At 36.5% G+C, this 19,105-nt stretch overlaps 1 protein-coding gene across 3 annotated transcripts in view; it reads right to left on the bottom strand.

The window, feature by feature from the left end:
• The window catches only part of EXOC2 (exocyst complex component 2), a 125,463-nt gene that overhangs the window by 91,290 nt on the left and 15,068 nt on the right, over positions 1-19,105 (bottom strand). For 2 of the 3 annotated variants that reach the window (XM_030477213.1, XM_030477220.1), the window contains exons 3-6: positions 15,482-15,658; positions 13,918-14,044; positions 3,674-3,787; positions 961-1,085 (exon numbers count right to left, since the gene is read on the bottom strand). In XM_030477213.1, coding sequence (XP_030333073.1) covers positions 961-1,085; positions 3,674-3,787; positions 13,918-14,044; positions 15,482-15,658 — 543 coding nt within the window. Of the gene's footprint in view, positions 1-960; positions 1,086-3,673; positions 3,788-13,917; positions 14,045-15,481; positions 15,659-16,125; positions 16,170-19,105 lie in introns of all 3 variants that reach the window. The other variant, XM_030477229.1, reaches the window with a different exon arrangement.

Raw genomic sequence — 19,105 nt, 5'->3', positions numbered from 1 at the left:
AGTTAATCAACTGCTTTTGAAAATGTGATGATTTGAAGGGCACTTAACAGGTTAACCTGCCTAGAGTAGTAATACAGGTGCACCACCATGTGAGAAATCACTAGCCTCCCTTCTCCCTGGCACATGGAAGTGGCTATCAGACAGTAACCAAGCGGCCTGCAAGTTGCTCAAGAACAAGAAAATCGGTACATCTCCAAAGCAGTGTTCCTAAAGCCAACTGAAGTGCTGGCTAGGTTGAGGCTACGAATAGATACAAGTTTTCTTACCCCATGGTACCCATAACAGGATCAATGATCAGGAGCGATAACCCTGCAACGTATAGTAACTATGAAGAATAGCATAGTGGTAAATGTTAAACCTATAGGGGATGGCCCAGCATTGTCACTCTTATCCAGCACAGTCCTTAACCAGACAACACTATGGCAGCCCACAATGAGCTGTTACCCCAAAGGCACTTTATGCTTTAACACTGCGTGTGTATATATAAAATATATATATATTAAAACGGCATAGACAACTAAGCTAATCTCACTCGTATGTTGAACTTACCCTATGGCAAGCAGCATATAAAGGCCATCTGATTTCTCAGGTCATAGTGTACTGAATATTTATACAAATGTTACAGTCTGACTATGGGATAAAATCAAGTTTTTCTGTTGCTACAGCTTTTAAGTCATCATAATATTATCTCCAGTTCAACAGTTCCTCTCTTTTCTGGCTCTGTGGTCTAAGCAGTTTCATCAAATGCCTCCAATTCCTGTAAGAGACATTTGGTGCCATCTTTTGCAAATATACCACAACAATCAGCTTGTCACCACCAGAATACAGATTTCTGGCTCATCAGACACTTTTAGAAGAGACTATGAAGAAAAACAGTATTTTTAATATTAAAATTCAACCATACATGCAGATACTGTCTTTTCTTTTACACTGTATTTAGTAAGGGCAAAGCATCTTTACCTGACAGAGCATCTTGTGCTTCAAAAAATGTGCTGAGACCTCCTTTCACATAAGCTAGACTTCCTTCATTTTTCTTATTGGCTTGTTTCTTCAAATTCACAACAGCCATTTTCAGCTGATCAAAACTGAAAACAAACAAGAAGACCCTGTGACATTTGAACAACGAATAAGGTCAGCTAATGAATAAACAGAACAAACTACTTGGAACATAAAGTCAGCTACTTTTGCAACAACTACTAAGAACTGAATAATTGCTAATGAGTGTGATTCTCAATAATGACAGTTTACTCTTAGTCCAAAGAGATTTTGGCTTTTAGTTTTTAATCCTAAATGGAGAACTCCTATCACTTGTGCTGGAATAGATTTCTTTATAATACATTTTGCTTTATTTCCTGTTTCCATCTGCTGGACAGAAATCACATTACTCAATAGCTGGATTGGTCTACTTGGGCATTCAAGTAGTACTTATCACAAGCATTTTCAAACTAACAAAAATCTATGCAGTTCTCTTTTCAAGTACTGTTTCATGTTATTTGATGATCTAATAGTATGTCTAAATAGTTTATTTATATTTGTCAGGATATTGCCAGGAGTTGGGGAAAAAAAAGAAAAAAGAAAAAAAACCCCATGTTATTTTGATTGCTTAACAAGAATTTCCTTCAAGGAAAAAACAGACATAAGCTAACCAAAGCATCAATGCACCACACATCTAGCATTCCCAATACCTGAGGTTACACAGAGGACAACAACTAAACCATTGCTGCACGTTTCCGGGACAACAGCACAAAATGATATGGGGCAGATAATTATACGATTCCAGAATATTTCTAAGACTACACATTTTTGAAAAACAAAACAAAAGAACAGGTTTACTTCTGTATTTAAAATGCTGTTTACATTCAAAATATGATTGGATTCACCCTGTTCTTTGAGCCATTCTTCCTGTTGAGTTTTACATAGCTTTTGCAACTTTAACAATAAGATACAGATTTTATAAACCAATATAAACCAAATTAATGCACAAAACCACCCAGCTTTCATTGAAAACCAAGAAATAATACTTTTTATTCCACTGGAATACATGGGCCAAGAGCACCATGACTTGCAACTGTTGACATGCATCAGTGGGTTTACCGACACTATTATATTAGAGATACAACCATTACATATGCTGTTGTTCATATTCCATGGTAATTCTGATTAAATGACTCTTTCTTTTTTTATCTTTCTTGTCTGGGTACCTTTCTCAGAGGGCCTCTTCCCATCCATCACAGAACACTAGGCACATGAGCTATCCCACTTTACTCCAGTGATATGCTTATCTAATCTCACATTACTTGTTTCTCAGGCTGCACACAAGTGTGTAAAGGCACTTGTGGTTAGACACTTCCAACTGGTTTCATAATTCCCAACAGCACTCTCAGTGCCATCACTGAACATGGAGAACTGTGTCCCTCATTTAACTGCAAGCTGTTACGACCATCCCCTGCTATTCCTAATTTGAAGCCCTTGTCACCAAAGTGCAAACCTTTGGTAACAAGTGCAAAGTGCAATGATGCTCCCACCCCACTTTTTCAAATGAATCTCATTTCTCACTAGCAGTCCTTGTTCTTTAGTAATGGATCCCCAGCTACAGAAGTAAAACACGCTGCCTTTGAAAACAGTGGTAGAGCCATTTGTGAACCTACAGAACCTTAATCCTACAGGATGCATTCACTACCTGAAGCTTTCCTGTTCACCTGTAAATCAAAGTGGATTTTCCACTCTGAGTGGAAATTGAAGTATTTCCCAAGTAGATTAATGGTTATTTCTGGAGCTCCTAAAACCAAACACCACCACCACTTCACAACAATCTTCCCTCTTCCACCAGCCAAACAACAAAACATCCAAAACCAACAAAAAACCCCACAAACCACCAACCCACAGCTGTTTCTACCACAGATAAGAAAAAAAAAAACCAAACCAAACCAAAAAACCCCCAAATAAATTTGCAAAGTGGTATTTCCCTTCAAAATGTTCATCAGAATACCCAGCTGAAGACAACAAAAAAGGCTCACCATCTCTACTAAAAATGGCTTCTAGTATTATCCAAACATATGCAGATTCAGAACTCAGTTATACATGCAAAAATATATTTACATAATACATTCATATAAGTACATATTATGAACTAGATTTAAAAATGAGAATATTAATGGTCAATATTTTAAGAGCTTTACCTCAAATATCTTACTTGTCCAGTTTCTTTTACTATAGCATTTTCCACAAGTGTTAATTAAAAGCTAACTACTACTATTAACAGTTTTGCTCTGAGTTGTCTGTTGCCCTTATCCTCAGCCTCTAGTCACGACTTAACATGACTAGAGTTCCTACTTAAGGCCACGCTGCCTAACTTCTTGACTCATAAAAAGCTTTAGCCTGAAGACAACTTCCATCTGTCATGGGTCTGGGGGGAAACAGAGGCTATAATTTAGGTCTGAGTAAAAATGAAGTTTTCCTCGTAACCACATTGAGCAAACTGGTTGATTTCTAGGCAAGCAGAAACACCACAGGCAGTGGAGGCTACAGGTCTATTACTGTAAGTGTCAACCACCAATGACAGATATAATGTATAATAAAGTAACATCAAGTAACTTGCATTTAAAACAAGTTGATTTTAAATAATAATAATTTTAATTTTAAAAAATTTAAATTATTTATGATAGCAACAAACCTTGTTGTCGAATGATTCTCAATCAGGTACCAGGCAGCAGAAAAGTTTTCACTAGTAAAATCAGCACTCATCCCAGGAAACAGTGCCTCTAAATCTTTTTGAGGAAATCTGCCTCTGAAAAATGAATATTCATTTATTCAGTGAGACATTTTTGTGAACAGCTTACAATTAAAAGTGTCACTAAAAAAAAAAAAAAAACCAACCAAAAAACCAAATCATGTTTGAACAAGATGTAAATATAAACTTGTATCTCACCATGAAATTAAATCTGGTATTACAAGCACATGTAGCGTGACTGGGAAAGTAAAGATTGAAATCTAATCTGAGTAAAACTAATTTTACCGTTTTGATTTCACGATTACATGTACGACAAATGTCAGTACAAAATGCTTCTAAAGAAAGAGAACTGCTGTCTTCAGAAAATGAGACTAGACAGACTCACCATGATACTACTAATATTCACATGCAGGACCACTAATGCTGAATGTACTCAAAATCAGTTCTACCTTTTAAAGAGGAAAATCAGCACACCAAGTTAAGTAAATAAGAGAGAATATACTCCAGAAGCCATGAACCAGTGTCTATTTAACTTTAAAACAACAGGACATCACCAGTTTGACAGCTTATAAGTGATCTTACACCATCACTTCTATTGGTCCATGTGCACCAGAAGTCCCATGGAAACATGAAGGAAGGTACTTGGAGCATACTTTCATTATATACAAATGCTGAAAGAAATCCTGAGTTAAAATAATCCCCTTGCAAAACAATACAGTGATCTGTGTTCATAGTACACAAAGCATAAAGGAAAAGCATGTCTTAAGTGATAAACAGTATGCTTTGTTTGTTTTTACTCAGTCTTACAATGCATAAAGATAGCGTGCAAGCCAATTTCTTGTGAAACCAGATTCTCTACAACAATTATTATTGCAACTACAAATAACTTCTAAGATACTAAATACAGAAAATGTATTCCATTTGTTTTAGGTCAGTGTAATGCAAATACTTAGGGTACTTTTTGATGAAAACATGACCATCTTCATCCTTCAGTCCAGACACACATTGAACACTTGGCCATATTCATTCCACCATAAATCACCAGGTATACTCACCACTCTATTCTTTACCACCAGCTGCATTCCATCTCCAGAAACTAATCATGGCAAACAAGTTTACTGTTGGTCAGCCCTGAATTGCTCAGGCAGTTGGACAAGATGATCACTGCAGATACCTTCCAACAGAAACATTCTAGCCTATTCTAAAAATTTATTACGTCACTTCTGGATTAAAACATCAAACTCAAAAGTCAGTAACATCCCCCTCTGATGCTCATAAGTTAGGTGAACTCTGCTATAAAAAGTACACTGTACGCAAAAGCAAACCGGCCATACTTTGCATTTGAATTCAAACTTGGACGTGGGTAGCAATCCAGTGTCAGCTATTGGAATTACATTTAATACATATGAAAAGCCATTTGAATGGACACAAAACCAATGATTTGTTAGTTTGTTTTTGGGTTTGTTTTTTTTTTTTCCTGTAATCTAACTATGGTTCAAACCAGCTAAAACTCTTTTTATTACAAAAAGCAAACAGCAGATTAAGTGAAGTAAACCTAGAGGCAGGCGCATCAAAAAGTACAATTATTAAGAAACAGGAGTTGTTTTTTCTAAGTTGCTATTCATATCCAAATGGCCATCAGCACAAGCAGGTACAAAGGACCTACATAACCAGTGACATGGCACAGGAGTCCTTCATTAGTAGCACCTGATTAAAGCAGGGGCATGAAACAATACTTTTTATAATGGGGGGGGGGGAATCAAACGAGATGCAAGAAAAAAGTGACAACAGATATGAAAAGGAGAGATGGGAAAAGCTGTGAGAAACAAAAGTAGCAACTAAAAATGAGGGTCCCAATATTTCTGTGTTCAGTGAAAAAGTGGTAAGGTCAAAGGAGGTGATCCTGCCCCTCTACTCTGCTCTTGTGAGACCCCGCTTGGAGTACTGTGTGCAGTTCTGGTGTCCTCAACATAAGGACACGAAGCTGTTGGAGCAAGTCCAGAGGAGGGCCACGAGGATGATAAGAGAGCTGGAGCACCTCCCATATGAAGACAGGCTGAGAAAGTTCGGGCTGTTCAGCCTGGAGAAGAGAAGGCTGCATGGAGACCTCATAGCAGCCTTCCAGTACCTGAAGGGGGCCTACAAGGATGCTGGAGAGGGACTTTTCATTAGGGACTGTAGTGATAGGATGAGAGGGAATGTGTTTAACTTAAACAGGGGAAGTTCAGGTTAGATATAAGGAAGAAGTTCTTTGGTGTGAGGGTGGTGAGGCACTGGAACAGGTTGCCCAAAGAAGTGGTAAATGCTCCATCCCTGGCAGTGTTCAAGGCCAGGTTGGACAGAGCCTTGGGCGACATGGTCTAGTGTGAGGCGTCCCTGCCCATGGCAGGGGGGTTGGAGCTAAATGATCTTAAGGTCCTTTCCAACCCTAACTATTCTATGATTCTATGATAATGCTCACATAAAAAAAATCTACAAACATAAGTAGTGAGATTTGTGATTACCAATAAACTTGAATTTCATTAATGTCAGTTAGTGAGGAGAAAATGCTGATGGACGTAACAAGGAGAAAGTTTTGATTTATCTTTCTTTTAAAGCTGTTTTAAGAGACATTATTTTTCATTCAAAGTAGCAAAAAGTGCCAAACAGGCACACGAATTTATCGGATAATACTTCACATGTGATACACGGCACAGCTGTTCAAGAAAGCTTTCATATTAAATCCACATATGGTGGTATCTCTGTGAGCAACTAAAAAAAAAAAAGAAATTTTCAGTTACCTCAGAAAAGATTCAGACATTCAGTGCAAGCACTACATAAGGGCATGTACACATACAGAAGCAGAGTTTTATTCACATTTTTCAGAACTTCAATATATTTTCCTCAAAATCCAAAAGGAACAAATAACACAAAACCCACTCAACAAATATACCATTACCAAATGCTACTTATTATTGCAAGATTGTAAGACATATGCATGGCAGTTTAAGCTTACGCATGAGATATACAATTCCTATGGAAAAAACTACAAGTTTTTATTTATATACATGATAATATAATATGATATTGACCAATAATTTAGCTAGGGATGTAATAAATTCCTGTAAATGAGTTTTGCCCACAGACAGTGCAACAGAAATGAAGGGTTGGGGTTTTTGGGGGAGGTGTTTCAGTTTGGCATTTGACTGCATTGAAAAGTTATCAGGAGCTTTTTTTCCAGCAGATGTATTTGTGCAGAACCATAAATTAGCAATGCGTTTATGGCTGCTTTTATCTGTGCAGACATATTTTAGACACAGTCACAACAGAGTAGAAACATGAACGTGAATGTGTGCGGTATGTTAACAATATGTTATACTCTATGGTGTAGTATCCTTATTTTTATCATAACTTTCACCAGTAGTTTTTCCACTAACAGATATGGGGAGCTTGGAATGACTTGTTACAGCTGTCTTCACAACAAGCTGCTCACTAAAAAGTTCAAACTGAAAAGCAACTATACTTCTAAAATGTCTGGCCAGATGCATCTAAAAAGAGACTGACTCCACATACACACAAGTTTGTTTCATTAACTTCCATTAGTAAATTAAATAAATAAGTCCTTGGAAGTTTCTCATGCTTACCATTTAAACAAGCACATATGTGACTTGTGAAAGTATTTCTGTTTTACTCATTTCAACATTAGGGGGTGAGTATGAACTAGAGCAAAAGCTGAGACCATGCTGACACGCAATGAAATTGTTGATAATTTTTCTGTTAATTTGCTCATTATACAACAATCATTTCAGGAAGCAACTCTGAATATTTAATCATTGATTAAAAAGCAATCACTGTAAAAGAAACCAGGAACCACAAATTGAATACAGAAAACCACAGAAGACAGAAATTTACCATCTTTGACAACTCTATGTATTTCATTATCTTTACAATTTCAGCAAAGGTACACATTTGATTTATATAGTAGTGTGTCCTGCTAGGCAGACTATTTTATTGAAAACAGAACTAGATCTGGTACTAGACCCCTACTTAACATTTTAAAGGAGTCTTATTAATTAATCAAAACCAATTTTAAATATTGAAGCAATTAAGATTTATATTCATGTGAACTATAATAAAAATAATTTTGGTTTCAAGCCACTACACACTTTTACTTCCCTCAAAGACATTCTGAGTATATCTAACACAGTCACACAGTACTAGATGTAGTGGCCCTTGCTTGCATGTACAGGGCATACACATCTATTTTGGATTCAAAACACATGCATAAAATTGATCCACTTGCACCACATGTGCCCATCAATACAAGTCCCTCCCTCCACTGCCCCAGGCTTTTGGTACTGTATAGCCTGATACTCACTAAACCAAACCTAACCTAACATCACAGCATATGTTAGCTTTTTTTTTTTTTTTTTAAACACATTCTACTACAGAACTTGTGAATATACAGAGCATTTATACTCTCCAGAGGTTGAAGATTAGTTGTAATCTCCATGGGTAAATCACAGCCTCCAAGCAGTGACAATTGAGTAATGGCAACAGAATGCAAAGGATACTAATAAACAGAGCCTGACCAGGAATGCAGCTTAGCAAACTGTAATTTTTCTGTAAAGATTATTTTGCTCCCAGAGCTTCAGAATCTCATAGTATGCTTTTCAGCATACGTGACAATATTTGCAGATTAAAGGCAGGTCCCAAAACAGGATACAGCCACCAAAAAGTAACCTGAACCTCAATTCCACAGGAGTTTTTAGGTCAAAAGGAGCAACTTTAAATAAACACAGATTCTGAATAGCAACCAGCATAAACAAGCTCCAGCTAACACTGCTGTATACTCCCCCCTCTGTCTGGTACCAGTCAGACTCCTAGAAGCAGGCTTTGTACCAGCTGTACTGTGTTAATAATGCATGCAAGAATACCAGCATAAGGGACACTGGAGTAGACTAAACACGACAAATCAGAAGGTGCCAACAAAGGTCTCTCCAACAGCGAAAAGACAAGGATGCACTACTACTCCCTAGCAGTGTTGGGTTTATCAGAAATACGATAACAAAATGACAACCATATTTGAGAAGTGGCAGAATGAGATGAGAGAAATCTACCAGGAGTTTATATCTTGTTACTATATCTTTTAACATCATAAAACTAGGACTGTATAATACTATATACTGCATCTCCCTCCCACAGGTTTCAAGATTTTCCCACATGCATCTCTCTGACAAAAGCTTCCACAAACTCATCACATTCAAGGATGAAACTGACTGCATTTCTGCACAAGCCACTTAAAAATAAGTAAATTTAAAAGCCTCCAGAAAATTTTTTCCTAGCTCATGGTGGCAAGCTGACGTTTACCATTAGGTGGCAGCGTAAGATCATCTGTTCCTTCCTCCCAGATGAACTGTTTTGGAAGCTGGCGTGGGAAGAGGGAAGCATCTGTATTGAGTGGGTGGATACAGAAGTATGTGGAATGTACTTAGCATGTCAGCATTTGCTTTCATGTACGAGATGGATCCACCATAGTGACCTCTGCTACATGCAAAACAACAAAAACACTATTCAAAAATTTTATAACCACCACACTGCTGTTCCTACTTTGCAGAGAATGGATTTTCTTAGTCTGACAGAGTAGGTAGAGGAAGCAGGGAACCTTTGATTAAATAAGGATTTGTCATGCAGGAGGGGAAATGTATGTGGTACATCTGAACACGTAATTACATAGATATAAGTCTTCCACCAAGAGAATCCTACCAGTGCCTTTATGGAGCAGGCATCCCATTCTCTCTCAGAACTGTTCAAAATTCTGAACAAGCCTATGTTAGTAGGATGTAACCTACCAACCTGCTCTTGTAACAGCTCTAAACTGCTGAAAGCAACCCAAGTACTGCAACATCGCTGTGAATGTTAGCATTTTCATACCCATTTTCCACATTTCTTAGACTGAGGCAACTACTCTAGATAGTCTTTTTCTTCCTGCAAGCTATTTAAACCTTCTGTAAGGGTTACTGGCTACATCTGCATAACACCACAGGCAGGAACATTCCTTGGGGAGGAAGGTGGCACAGACCTGCTTTGCACTTAAAGCCAGCATAAAGACAGCAATAAAAAACTAAAGCTTTGTGTCAGTCTTTACTCCATTCTGAAAATTAAAAAACTAGGTTAAGTATTTTAAATACCTATTTTCTGGTGTGAATAGAATACTTTGTAGCATACACACAATCTGCACTAAGTGATAGCAACGTAAAAAAAAGTTGATCTGATTGGACCTGTTCTGTGTTTTCAAAGATGACCAAACAATTCTTAGCAAGGCAGGAGAACAAATGTGTGCACTCTTCTACGAATACATCTGTGACTCTAAGGATCACCACTGAAACATAATAACCAGCAAGTTCAGTTTCATTACAACAGACATTATTATTTAGCAACTGAGATGCTTGGTTGTACGGCACAAGAAGAGCAATTAATTCTTGGAAGACATGAAGAACTTACCAACCATAGATTATGTATACTTACTACCTGTTCGCCTTGCAGGCTGAAAGAACATGTATACATATAACATTTAAAATATGTTGGCTATTTAAAAACAATCAGGAGGATGAGTGTAAATCCATAGTTCTTACTTTGCACCCTTGCAACTTGAGTATAAAAAGAGAATTCCAGTGCATATTTTGAGTACCTATATATTGCTCCTAGTATAAATCTACTGGCAGTATTCTAACTATTAATAGAATGTGTTATACCCAATACTATCCATTTCCCTTAATGCACAATTCAAACCTTCTGTTCACTTTAATCCCAGTCTGCTGAGTCGAATTTTTTTTTATCCCTGTGCATGCCTAATTGTTTAATGAAATGCTGTACTAAAGCAGTTCTGCTCATTACTTGCACGATTTTTTCTAGTATTTTCTAGTTACTTGAAAGTACCCACCTGAATGATTCAAAAGCTAAGATTAATTTTTAAGCACATTTCAGTTGGACAAAGCACCATAAACAGTGTTTTAAAATACCACAAAAGGAATTTCTAGAACCAAGCATAACCCATACTAAAAGACAAACAAACAACAAACATATCACAACAGATAGGTGATCTAACTCCCATGCTGCAGCTTGTCTTTCCATATCATTTGCTGATGATTGACAACCACCTTCTAGAAGGACTTCTTTCTCTCTTTCAGTCTGTAGTCTATCCACTTCCTGCATTCTTTCTATCATGCTCCTGTCTAGCTTATTCCTACCCTGTTTTCTCACATCTATTTTTCACTGTGATTCTCCCTTGTCCTCTCTTTAAATGTTTCTGTTGTTTACCACTATTTGCATATCGAACAGAAGGCACTCCTTTCCCTTCCTTATTAGTCATAAGGCTGCAAGGGCTGTAAATCCCACCGAGTCAGACCAACGCTGAATGCTTCAGCTTCAAAATTAAAATACATCCCAATTTGCATACATTTAAAAACAGCTTAAAGAAGTCAAGTCAAAGGTGTGTTACTAAGGAGAGATCCACTATGCTGCAGAGTCCCACCTCTTTGTATACACAACTGCTCTTCATCATATTAGCCTTTCTTTTAAAGCATTCCCAAATTCTATTCACTTTTATCAGTTCTGGTGACAAATTATTCCAATGTCTAGCAATGTTAATACTAACATCTTGCTTATCTACTCCCCTTCTTACTCTATAATTGCCTTTTTTTCACTACCTTGTACAACTTATTATTCACCCATCCCATACGTCAAGTACTTTCAAACATACCAGTTTGCTTTTATAAAATAATCTCCAGTACCAAATAGTTTAAATAAACAGCACATCGCTCCAATCTTTAAAGCAAATTATGAAAGCTTCTCCACTGGGGAGGCAGTTTTTAATTAAACACAGAATGTTCCATTTACAGTCACAACTATTAACAGTGTGCTCTCACCCATACCATGAGGTCAGACCAGGCTTTTCCTCTTTCCCTGTATCTTTCCCATCTCCACAACTTACCCCTCAATCCCTCTATACAATTACTTGTTACATTGACTAGTGTTCCTTTTCTCTAACTGGTCATTTTCAACCCCAGTGCCTGCCATAACTTTCATGCCTCACCTCCAATGAATCTGGAGATCAACGAACAATGAACTAGGCCCAAACACTTCCCTATTTCCCCCACTCCTCCTCCAAAAAAGGGTTCTTTTCTATCTGTATTTACATATTTCTGACTAGATCAAACAAATCCTAAACTAATGCTGTTCTTGTTTCTGAGGGGAAGAAAAAAAAAAAATCTTAATCTATCACACTGACACTGCCTTAACTGTAACCAAGAACTACCAATTTTGGTTATGAGTTCAAATACTACATTAGAAGTTGTGTTAAAATCAGAACAAATTAAAATTAACTGTTTCATAACCATTGTATTTACAGAAAGAAGTATTGTGAGAAACCTATGGATAGAGGACTGCAACAGAACTAGTTATCTTGACTTAGATCACAGATAAAATATTGGAATAGCTCTTGCAGGATTCAACAAATACAGAATTAAACCAGAAAATATTAGTTTTAAATGTCAGCCAGTCACGAATGTTTCTTATAGTGTTTGAGAACATACTATATGGGCTTTGACATTAAATGCTTCATTGAAAAAAGTAACCAGGCAAATTAATATAGTGTCATTTTAAAGGAGAGTTGCTGCCATAGGATTAAAAATTTATTTTTATGCAATGCCAATAGAATACATCACATTGATTAAATAACCAAGTACAAAAATCCATGGAGAAGCAAATCTGTAGGGAAAGCTTTACTAAAGCCCACATTACTCTTTCATCATCACCAATAATAGCTTTATCACCAATAATTTTTTATAAATAGTTGGTAAAAACATCAAGAAGAAAACTCTCATCTGTACTGAGAGGACAGACTTACCAAGGAAGCAACAAAGGAACACTGTCAGATACCAAGAACTTACAGCTAGGATATAGGAATCCACTCCCATCCCTACAGAATAATAAGCAACCCTGCCACCAGAGAAAGTAGTGACTTAAGAGAATCAGCTAACAAGACAACAACTCACTGCTAGTTGGCTAGTGCAGCACTGTGGTAAATAGGATTATGTTTATTTGTTTGGTTTTTATTTACAAACAGGGGAGGCAGAGTGAAGATGAGAGAGAAGCCCTCTAGTAAGATGCTCTAGTACTGTCCACAGTCCTGGAATTCACATTCTAACAGGGTTGGAAAACTGGAGAAAACGGAAGTACCACCTGTCAGAAGTTACATCAGAGGATGGAGAAGAATACTTGCAAAGCGACAAAATCTTCAGCTTTTTACAAAAAATTGGGTTAGTACTTTGAAAAGAAAGGAAAAAATATATTTAAACTAGGAAAGAAATGCACAGTCAGACACTGGAAGGTGATAGCAAATCCAAAAGAAATCCCATAAAGATTTTGGGAAAGTGCAGTTTCCCCATTAGAACCAGGTAAAAATGGATACTACAGATTTTCTCCAATGCACTCCCCCTCACAAACAGAGTATTCAGCAGATGAGACCCCTAGCAATAGTTTAATTTTAAATGGCCTTTGGTTTAGGTAGAGCTGGTATCCTGAACAAGAGAAATATTATGCCTGATGCTATTTCTAGGAGCTGGCCAGGTTTGGAGCCCTAAGAGTGTCCCATTTAAAGTCCTCTAATTCCATTTATCACTCACCGTAAAATTTCTATTTCAGAAAACACTGTCATAAATTTTATCATACTTGCAAATGAAAGAAGTCTGTAGGTTGGAAAACAATATTAGAAATTTATGAACTAAACTAGCTGATGTGGTAAATCACATTATCAGAGCAATTTTAGCAACAAATGACAATCTAAACATCCTTAAAATCCCCATGAAACTCAAATGCAACAGTATGTATTCCATAACTACAACGTATAAATCCAAAGCCCAAGGTTATTCACCAATCTTCAAAATCTAAATATCACTGGGGTTCAAAATATCAAGCTTTTAGATTATCTACAGCTCTAATTGATAATCCAAAAATGAGGATGATGAAGCAGGACAGAACATGCACTAACAATTCTTTTTGAGTACCAAATAGCACACAACTAATATATGTATTTTTAAATATTTCCCTGCCCTGCAAAGCATTAAATTTTTATAGAATTCACAAAGGCACACATAGAAAAAAAACAAACCCACTAAAAAAGTGGATTAAAGGCATTTGGTACTCACTTGTCTATCTCAATACCAAGCGGATTAGCTGGACGTAGGGACAAGGGGGGAATCCCTTTATTCCTATCAGTGCGCATGTCATAATAGTTCATTTCATCCACCCAGACAGCAGACTGATCCAAGATACCTAGAGAAAACAAAGCGCAGATCCTTAAAACAACAAGGGCGGTCCAGCACCATCAACTTCTAACATACTGAATTAATTTGAAAAATCCTGATAAATAAAAAATGCATGCCTAGGTAATATATTGGAAGATACATGGCAAAACAACCTGGATGCAATTATGCTATACTATTTTATTATAGCTGCTGAAAAGATATTTGTGGCTGGGCATCAATCATTACCCTCTTACAAAGTACAGTTTCATGCACATTAAGGGCATTTTCCTGATCGCAGGGTATTAGTATCTTTCATTCCTCCAAGTATTCTGGTATCTGTCCAAACCTTGTCATCTACTACTTGCAAAATGAGCAATTACCTGGAGGTCATCTAGTTTGCATATTTTAGGGAAGATCCCTTTTCTGTGCCAGTCACTAGCCAAAAAGTAAGTGAACTTTGGCCATGTACCAAGATGGATGACTCCAAGGACACAGGACTGACTTTGTTTCCAAAGCTTTAGCTCAGACAGTGCGTTAAGGTGAGGCACCATATGTCTTGGCCCTTGGCCAAAAGCGCAACCAGCTCTACTCTTGGCTATGTCCTTTTTTAACATACCCATAAACACGAGAAATGACCTCATCCTCACACCCATTTTCTAAAATATCAGTTCTTCTTTCCCACCACCAAACACTTCACTGTGTAACACTTGCACTTAGTTCACCTTTCTATTATTAAGAACTTAGTACAGCTTTGGAGAAATTATGTGTTATTTAACTGTCACTGAACCACAGAGAACAAAAGCCTAAAACAGTTCATGTGGGAACCCCTATGTTAGAAAAGATAATGATCCAACTTCATCGATGAGGTTTTCCGAAAAAAGCCTTTTCAATCCTGAGGGTATTTAGACTGGTTCTAAATTAGGCAGAGGTCCTAGACGGCTTGGCAACATTATTTCAATGGTTAAGCATCTCATGAGAAATACTTAAAACTTTTCATCTTGCAGGATGGTTTGAATTACAAATAAGAAATGTCACTGACGACTCAACTTTCTTTAAAGCATTAACTATCAGCTCAGGATTTAGGTGTAAAGGTTTATATTTTTTAGGTTTATATTTTGTATTTATCTAGTACACTTAAGAGTAGTTACTGGATCTGTTATTTTTTTCTTTTTTTTTTTTTAATTTTAGAAGTTTAGTGATATTCCTTACAAAAAAATAAAGGGCTGCTTTTCATTAGTCATTGACTGTTTTCTCAGGATATTGAGATAGGACGATTAATTTCACATATAGCATAAGTTATTCTATGTATGTAGTTGCACCTTTTATTCATATACTCTGCTTTTTCTAAACAACTGGAGATTGTCCTGAGCTGGATCCCTTTTAAATATACATTTTATTTAAAAGGCACTCAGTTATATATGTGTTTAGCAAAGAAAAGAGATATGAATTTGAACAAGAAAAATACCTATTTTTTCAGGTTTAAGCAGTTTGAAGGAAACCGTTGAAGTTCCTTTGCCACCAGACTTTGTAGTAACAATAATGTCTCCTTTGTCATTTTTAGCCTGTCCAACTCGACACACAATTTTACTGGCAGACATCCACTCAGCGGTTAACAGACAGTTGTGCCCACAGATTGTTAATCCTGGGAAAAATAAAAAAGAAATACCCTATTTGAAAAGAAGTATCTTTTGAAATTCCGTAATGCAAATACATATATGATGCTTCATATATTTTACATAAATATATGACCCTTCTCCAGTCTCTTGCAGCCAGCTACAGTGAAGAGAGTCATGAATACTTTTTCAGATGTTCCTTTGGTGACTTCAGGTCTTTTGCCCTACTAACACTTTATAAGACACATGCAATGTTGCTTAAAGTTGCTGTAATCTCTTCCACCAGCTACAGGCTACTGCAACTTCTACTTCGTGTACAATGCATCTTCTGTCTCCAAGATACTAGAGAACTGCTGTTCAGTATTGTACTTATGTCAAACTTCCACCAAAACTGCATGAAAAAAATTTTCATAAGTTCACTCTATATGACTTTGCATAGCAAAACCAAAAAAAACCAACCCTCTGCAAAATATTCACAGTGCACAATGTTTCTTACGCCATATTTGTTTAGCAGCGCTTTTGTGAACACAGAAGGATTTTCTGGTTAAAAAAGTATTAATTGACAAATATTCTGTCCTGACCTCTCCTGTACAAAATCCAAGATGCAAGACTGATACTGCTAAATAAACTGCCTTTGTTGTATGAAAGAATAGCCAGGTAATGTTCACCTATTTCCTCTTCAAAACTTTCTCGTGACAGAAGTTCACATGACAAAACTATGAAATAAAAACACAACATATTTTAGCCATGAAGCTAATGGATTGTTTTCTCAGATCTAGAAAAATCAAGAGCTTTTTTGTCCTGAAGAACTGGCTAGAACCTAATTTCTATAGTATCTATTTAGAGAATAACTTCATTAGGTTCTTCTTAAATAACATACTTACCTAGAAACATTTTGCCTTATGTGCAAAAGGACAAGGCCATACTGGTATGTTGGCTTTACTGGAGAATAAATTAGACAGGCAAAGCAGTTCCTCCCCTGTTGGCTTGGCTTTTCTTTTTAATTTCCAGAAAGCTCTGACCAATTTAAAAAAATTCTTACAGGCAGAAAAGGGTCAGCATATGTGGCTCAGCACCAAAGCTTCACACTTCCTCTCACAATTTAAGTCTCTGACATTACCCAGAAGACAAATTTGGCAGTTTTCATGGTCATCAGACATAAAAATGCCCTCTCCCTGCCAAAAACTATTTTGAAAATGAAAACCAAAAAATAAAAACCAGAAAGGCACGGAATCTTATTAAAACTGAAAGTAATTTTACTTGAGCAAGGACAGTAGATTTGTTATGGTTTGTTTTTGTTTTGTTTTTAAGATGCCTGAAAGGAGGGGGGTGTGTGAAATAGGATATACGCCAAAAAAGACTTAAAATTAAAAAAATATTTTGGTTGTTATTTATTTGCAACATTTTAAGCAGGTCAGTTTTTATCCTCAGAAGGGAAGAAAAACCGACGCATTTATGATGCATGGGTTTTAATCTTAGGTTGTATTATTACATGTCCTCTGGTTTCATGCTAGCAACTTCTCTAAAGGAAGAAAGATAAAAAAGATTGAGGTAAGAAGTAAGACTAATTGAAAGGATTTGTCTGAACCATTCATAAAGAGGTTTTCACCCTAGAATTTCAAAGGTTGGAATTCATGGTTAAATTAAGTAATATTGTAAAATCAAGATCTGAACTATAGCAATTTAGTAGGGTAAAAATGTTTTAACAACTCTTTTGAAGATCCTTGTATTAATTGTTTCTCACTCATCAGATGTTCCTAAAGCTCTCAAGAGAACAAGACCACAAGATCTGATAAGATCCAAAATGGAAGGAAACAGCCTAAATCAAATGAAGTCATGTTGGGGAAGACCTTTTGATAGCATAGATACATTTTTTTCTCCAAAAAGAGAAAACTTCCCTTTAAATAAAATTTCATTTTAATCAGTTGCATGGTGCAAAGATCTTTGAGAATATCATAGTCAGGTTCTAGCTTTTATGTACCTTTCAATACATAGGCACAAGTAATTCTCTTACTGAGACTTTCCAGTTTTGGTTAAGCTTATATATTGACAATTCTACAAAGCCCACAAAACTGCCTACAGCCGCAAATGTCTTAAAAGAAAAACTAAACCTTGAGAGAACAAATATTACAAGTATCTGTCTCCTGGATTTGACTTTTTGCATCATAAGCTACAGAGTTACAAATAAAAAGTTTATTTGGTTTCAAAGATACAAAGAGATTACTAGAAGGCTCTCTCAAATGAAACAAAAAGGCATATTCTTCTATTATGTGATATTCTGTTTATATATATTAAAGTTTCTTGCTTTTCATTTTATTCTAATGCACCTCAAACAGCAGCCTCTAAACTTTATAAAACCCTCACTCAAGATCGCTTCAATCTCATGCCTACAAAGGCTCGCTTTTGCAACTATTTCCATTCAAGTCAGAGGGAATATTTTCATGCCTGATGTAACCATTAAAAAAAGTCTTTACATGTCTGGGGCCTTAGTCACTTACTGGAGAAAGCTGACAATTGAGCTAAGGAAAAAAAGAAAAAAGGCAATCCATTACATATTTTTTTTATTTTTACCTCAAAGCATGAGATTATTAGCAGTTATGTGTTACAAGTATTACTCTAAAAAAAAAAGAAAAACTATTAGCAGTTAGTCAGCTACAATACCAATGCACAGTTTAGGAGGCGTCTTCCTTCCAAGAACCTAGCACTGATCACTTCCAAGAGGCTCATACTAATAAATGAATTAGTCTGTCGAAGTCCATCAATCACACAAACAGACAGAAATATACTCATCTCTAATATTGTTATTTGACTATTTCTCAATAAACATTCATTAGTGTATTGCAGCTTTGTCTAGCAGCTCAGGATAATACTGCTTCCCCTTTTGAAAGGCAGCAAACTGAAGGGGAAAATTGTAGTAGCCTATGCTTAGCCACAGAGTTCATTCTAGTGGCCATGAATAGAATTCAGGAATCTTGGTTTACAGTCATGACGTGAAAAATTGTTTCTAGCAATGGCAAACAAAATTCCCATGGACTTCAGGGGAGTCATGACTGCACAAGAGATCCTGAACACTGCACGTAACCAGGATGATATTCACCCATAACTGATAGTGAAACCAAAAGAGATTCACTGAAGAGCAACAAGAAGGGTCAAAGACACGTGTCAAAGACATATGCAGAAAATTTAAGTACGCTAGGACTTTTCAGCCTGGAAAAGAGGCAACAGAGCAGTGGTGAGCAAGATCTGTATGGTCAGGAGAATCAGAGAAAACTGCTTGTTTCATCTTTCAGCAAAGGAGATGTGATTATTCAAATGAAAATACCATGTTAAAATCAAAGCAGCAAAGGAAATGGTTCCTCACATAATGTGTAGCTACATTATCAAACCAGATCTGTCATAACTGTTGCAGATACACAAATTAACTTTTACACTAATTCAAAGAGTAGCAATGCTCAGTGATCTTAATATATTGAAAA

Source organism: Strigops habroptila, chromosome 1 (genome assembly GCF_004027225.2).
Source record: "Strigops habroptila isolate Jane chromosome 1, bStrHab1.2.pri, whole genome shotgun sequence".
In the NCBI taxonomy this organism is placed as follows: domain Eukaryota; kingdom Metazoa; phylum Chordata; class Aves; order Psittaciformes; family Psittacidae; genus Strigops; species Strigops habroptila.
The sequence above is the reverse complement of the archived record's forward strand: the minus strand, read 5'-3'. Positions and strand labels throughout refer to the sequence as shown.